Source organism: Morone saxatilis, unplaced genomic scaffold, assembly GCF_004916995.1.
Source record: "Morone saxatilis isolate NCDOM2014 unplaced genomic scaffold, NCSU_SB_2.0 Contig3, whole genome shotgun sequence".
Lineage (NCBI taxonomy): Eukaryota > Metazoa > Chordata > Actinopteri > Moronidae > Morone > Morone saxatilis.
In genome coordinates, this window is record NW_023339873.1 from 3720566 (window position 1) to 3725591 (window position 5026).

The 5026-nt window shown below is 40.6% G+C and overlaps 1 protein-coding gene across 3 annotated transcripts in view; it reads left to right on the forward strand.

The window, feature by feature from the left end:
- mark3a (MAP/microtubule affinity-regulating kinase 3a) overlaps positions 1 to 5026 on the forward strand; it is a gene marked incomplete in the record, with an annotated part of 49852 nt that overhangs the window by 21843 nt on the left and 22983 nt on the right. For all 3 annotated transcript variants that reach the window (XM_035673394.1, XM_035673395.1, XM_035673396.1), the window contains 3 exon segments: positions 30 to 100; positions 1770 to 1826; positions 4685 to 4921. In XM_035673394.1, the coding sequence (XP_035529287.1) occupies positions 30 to 100; positions 1770 to 1826; positions 4685 to 4921 (365 nt within the window).

Genomic DNA, 5026 nt, shown 5'->3' on the forward strand with positions numbered 1-5026 from the left:
TCTCTCTCTCTCTCTGTGTCTTTTTGCAGGAGAAGTCTTCGACTACCTGGTTGCACATGGAAGAATGAAGGAAAAAGAGGCCAGAGCTAAATTTAGACAGGTACCCAGCTTTCTCCCCCTGCAGTGTTCTGGTTTCACACCTCTGCTCTCGGCTCTACCTCAGACAGGTCGCTGTCCTCTGTCCCGCTTCTGGGATAAAAAAAAAAAAACCCTGTCTGTTGTCTTAAGACTGATGAGAAATGTCCAAACCTGCCTCTTCCCCCATCACTTACCACCTCAACAACTGTCACACAGTTCAAAGTCAATGAGTGTTATGTGATGATAAGACACCGGCCGCACATTTAACTACTTTATGTTCTCAAAGGAGGGTTTGAAACTTCTAGAGACACCAAAATTACACCACGAGGCACGGAAACACTCATTCAAACCACAAAATGAAAGCGTCATCGTTTGTGAGTTGTACACAACTGTCATCAGCACTCGAATGTACACTTCCTGCCTGAGAATGCTCTGTCTCCCTCGCGTTTTCAGTTTTGGTGCAATCTGCAGTCGGTCAAGGGTCAGTTCACAGTTCAACTTTGACCGGTTGAATGTGCACAGTCAGCCAGTAGAAACCGTGATGCATTGGGTATTGTGAAAGTGACACATCATCATTGTAGTGGGTGTTATCACCGTGTTTATTGTGTACAGTATCACGCTGAAACATTGGCTCCCACGGATTGTTTACAGCGTGTGATCACTTTGCTAAATGTTGATTTTGACAGTTTAGTTGTTGGGAGGCTAATGTGACCGTACCTTATAAAGCCGCTGTAAGCTTACTACAAGGAGTATTTAACTGGCTAGTTTAATACTAATTCCTCTATATGACCTACATAAACAAACAAGAACCGACACTGGCTCAGATTTTTGTCGGATCCCCCTTAAAATCAATGAAACCAGGCGGTGGAAACACCATCGCTTTTGTCCACAGAAGCTGCCAGAATCAACAAAAGGTTCCTTGTAAGAAAGCTTTTAAGTATTTCTCATTCCTGAAACACAAAGTTATTTGTTTTGGCATAAAAAAAACTTAGTGTTTATGTATAATTACGTTTACAAAAAGGTTTAAAATGCGAAAACATAGAGTGATTGTTAAATGAAAATCTACCTTTTGTTTTTTCTCTTCTACTTCATGAAGCATTTCTTAGCAGCAGTGTAGAATTGGAAATATTGCCTTTAAACACAAAAGAAACAAATGTGGATGATTGTACTGCATTAACAGGAACTCTGAATGTGTTCATGCTAGCAGAGGGATTTCTTACACAGAGCTGGAACGTGTGAATGTTCAGTTTTACAGTCATGATAATGTTTTAAGGCATTTTACCACCACGGTGAACACCTCCCCCCAATTTAAGTCTGAGCTGAAGATGCAAGAGAATTAGAAATTGAACAAAAAGCAAGAAAAAAGGTGTCAATATTTTAAGTGTGTGTGTGTGTGTGTGTGTGTGTGCGTGTGCCCTGCAGCCTGTCTGTACAATTAGCACAGGCTGTTACCTGCACTGTGAGACAGATACATGAACAATGAGCCACTGCAGAGGAAACTTGTTCTCTCTCTCACCCTTCTGGTGTCTTCAGCCCCACCTGCACTATGTTTTATCTTTCCTGTCAGTGTCGACCACATCTCCTCCTCCTCCCTCTCCTCCACTTCCACCTCCACCACATCCTTTTATCACGGCCTGAGAACAGAACAGCAGACATTTAACTAAACTCTGCTTGTCTTTTTCCTCGTGCAGATTGTATCGGCGGTGCAGTACTGCCACCAGAAGCACATTGTTCACAGAGACCTCAAGGTGAGTTCAGAGACACCGCGCCAGTCGGTAGCAAGAAGATTATCTCAGAAAGAGGCTGGGGCAACTTTTATTCTGCTTCAATCGACCTGAAAGCAACGCAGCCACATGATTGGGTTGTTCAAAAGTGTGCAGCCATTATCACCAGCAACATCACTGTGTTGTCTGGAGTTCAGGGCTTTTGGTGAAATGCAGGCAATTACCAACCACAGTGAAGGTTGAAAAATTTAACAAAAAAACTGCAAATGACCTCAATTTAGAGTCCAAACTATAAAAGTTTAAGAGTTTTTATTGTACATGTATATTTTTTTGGCAAGATTTGGTTATTAAAGTGTTATAACAAAGACAACAACGACAATAAACCTTTGTATCAAATATGAGCAGCAGAAAAAAACAACAGAAATATGTTAAACTTTAAGTAGAATTACAGCTAGTTGATCAACATAATATTAATTGGCAACTATTTTAATGATAAATTAACTGGAGTCCTTTTCTAAACCTAAATTTACTGGTTTCATCCTCTCAAACATGAATATTTTCATGTTTTCTTATGATAACAAACTAAATATCTTTATGTTTTGGGCTACTGGTCGCACAAAACAGGCGATTTAAATATGCCAGCCGAGGGTTTGGGACTTCTTAAGGACCAAACAATTAAATGAGAAAATAATGAACAGATTAATTCATTAATTTTCGTGCCATACGACTGCAACGGTCCATCCCACACGCAATTACGTGACACCCAAAAAGATCCAAAGATCTCATACTGTACATGTTCCTAAACCAAAGAATATAAAGTAAAGCAGAAACAGAATATAAAAAACATTTATAACTGAGTTTCTTTATACAGTTTCACCTTGTTTTTGTTATGTTTTATAGTTTTTATTTGATATTTGTGGGATTAAAACTGTTTGATATGATGCAGAGGTTGTTGTACAAAATAACCTCTGTCTTCCATCAGGATATAAAACAAAATGCATTTAATTTTCATTTTAATTAACTTTAATAAACGAGTGAGCCTCGTCTGGTTCACACACATCAGCTTGAACGTTCAGATTTACCGGCTTTGATCACAGATTGAGGATATCTGTGTATTTTAATTGAATGTCAGAGATTTTATTGCATGTTTTTAACTCTCGTTTGCAGCTGCAGGAAAAGGAAAGTTCACATTTAAGATGCTAATTTGCCGTGTAGAACTAAAATTACTTCACATTTTTAGTCGTATCCATGTTAATCAGCGGCCCTGTGAAGGGTTTAAATTAGGGTCTAAGTGAGTGTAAGTGTCTCCACCGTTGAGGCTAATTAACTCTGACTCATTTCGGATGGAAAGGTCAGAGCGGGGAGCTGACGTCAGTGTTACGTTATTTATGACTCTCCTCTTAACTCCCATATTCCCACTGACTACTCCAAACATTTCCAAAAAAACGCTGAATACGCTGCTAATGAGGCTCCACTCTGTTTTCTGACTGTCTCCTTTTTTTAAAAACGTATCCTTACACCACAAAGTAGACGGCCCTCTCTTAACTGCTCACATGTTCTGCGCCACATCACCCGTCGTAGCGTAAATGGACCACCTCCCCTCATTTCGCAGACGTGACGAGCTTTTTACTTCCCCCAGAGTAGAAATATTGATGCTTCTGTATTTTTATCCCCCCTCCCTCCCTCGCTGTCAGTGGGAGTCGCTCAGCTAAGAGAAGTCCGTGTATCTTTCTGCATGTCTAAACCATTTCCTGTGTGGAGCTTCATGAATGATCCATGAGGACGTGAGAGCAGTGTCTTCTCCCTGTGTTTGTCGACGTGTCCGTATGTCGCAGGTGTGATTGTGGAGAAGCATACGAGGTTAAATTTTAACCACCAAATGAACCACAATCCCTCCGGGCTTGTAGCCTCATTTCATTTACTCTCAGGGCTTCACTCGTGTCTCCCACCGAGATTAGATGTTTTCTTTTGGCGTTGATAACGGTCAGACACGTTGCAAGTGAGTGTTGTTTACCTCTCACGAGCAGCTGAAAGCCTCTCAGGTTGCCTGGTTCGGTCCTTTCGGCTCAATGGAAGATTTCTCGGCTCTCTCTCTGCTTCAGCTTCCTAATTAGTCTTTCGCCTACAGCCGCGTGTGAGCACCGAGCAGATGTTTGAGTTGAAATCCTCGTCTGTGTTGGAACACTTTCAATTGCAAAAGGAAAAGGAGATGTTAACTGTTGTATTAGATCAGACTGTATCAAAGCAGATCACTCTGGGTTTGGAAAAGTGAATATTAGAGCAGTCAATTAATAAAGCAACATAAATTATATCAAACATTGTTTAGATCCAGCTTTTCAAAGGTTTTTCTCTGTTTTATATTGTTGGCAATTGAATATCTTTGGGTTTTAAACTGTTGTTCAGGAGAAAAAAGGTATTTGAAGACGTCACTTTAGACTCTCGTAGCTTGTTATTGGCATCATTTTGTTTTTTATATAATTTTCTGGCAGTTTATATACTTAACAATTAAATTAATAGTTCCTCTTTTTGAGAAGTGCACTCTCATTCACTTTCTTGCCAAGAGTTAGATGAGGAGATTTAAACCACTCTCATGTCTGTGCAATAAAATATGAACCGGCAGCCGCTTAGCTTAGCATAAAGACTACCCTGGCTCCAAACGTATCAAAGCACACCAGCACCTCTAAAGCTCACCAATTATGATAGATTATAGATTTCTTGGCTAGACACAAAAGGCAAATAAGATAATTTCCCAAAAGATCAAACTATATATTTTAATCATTTAGTTAAAAGCAAGAAATTATAGATTAATCAATAATGAAAATAAAGTTTCTGTTAACGTGAGCAGCCAAACAAACTCTGACATTAATGTGTTCGTACTCCAGGCCGAGAACCTGCTCCTCGACGCAGACATGAACATCAAGATCGCAGATTTCGGCTTCAGCAATGAGTTCACTATGGGCAACAAGCTGGACACGTTCTGCGGTTCTCCGCCATACGCGGCGCCGGAGCTTTTCCAGGGGAAGAAGTACGACGGGCCGGAGGTGGACGTCTGGAGTCTGGGGGTCATTCTGTACACGCTGGTCAGCGGCTCGCTGCCCTTCGACGGACAGAACCTCAAGGTAGGATACTGTGAATGTACTGATACAGTTACCGTGCTGTATGTTATCACCTGATCTTATCTAGAAATACCTTTTTGTCATTGTTGCCTTAGTTTGTGACGTTAC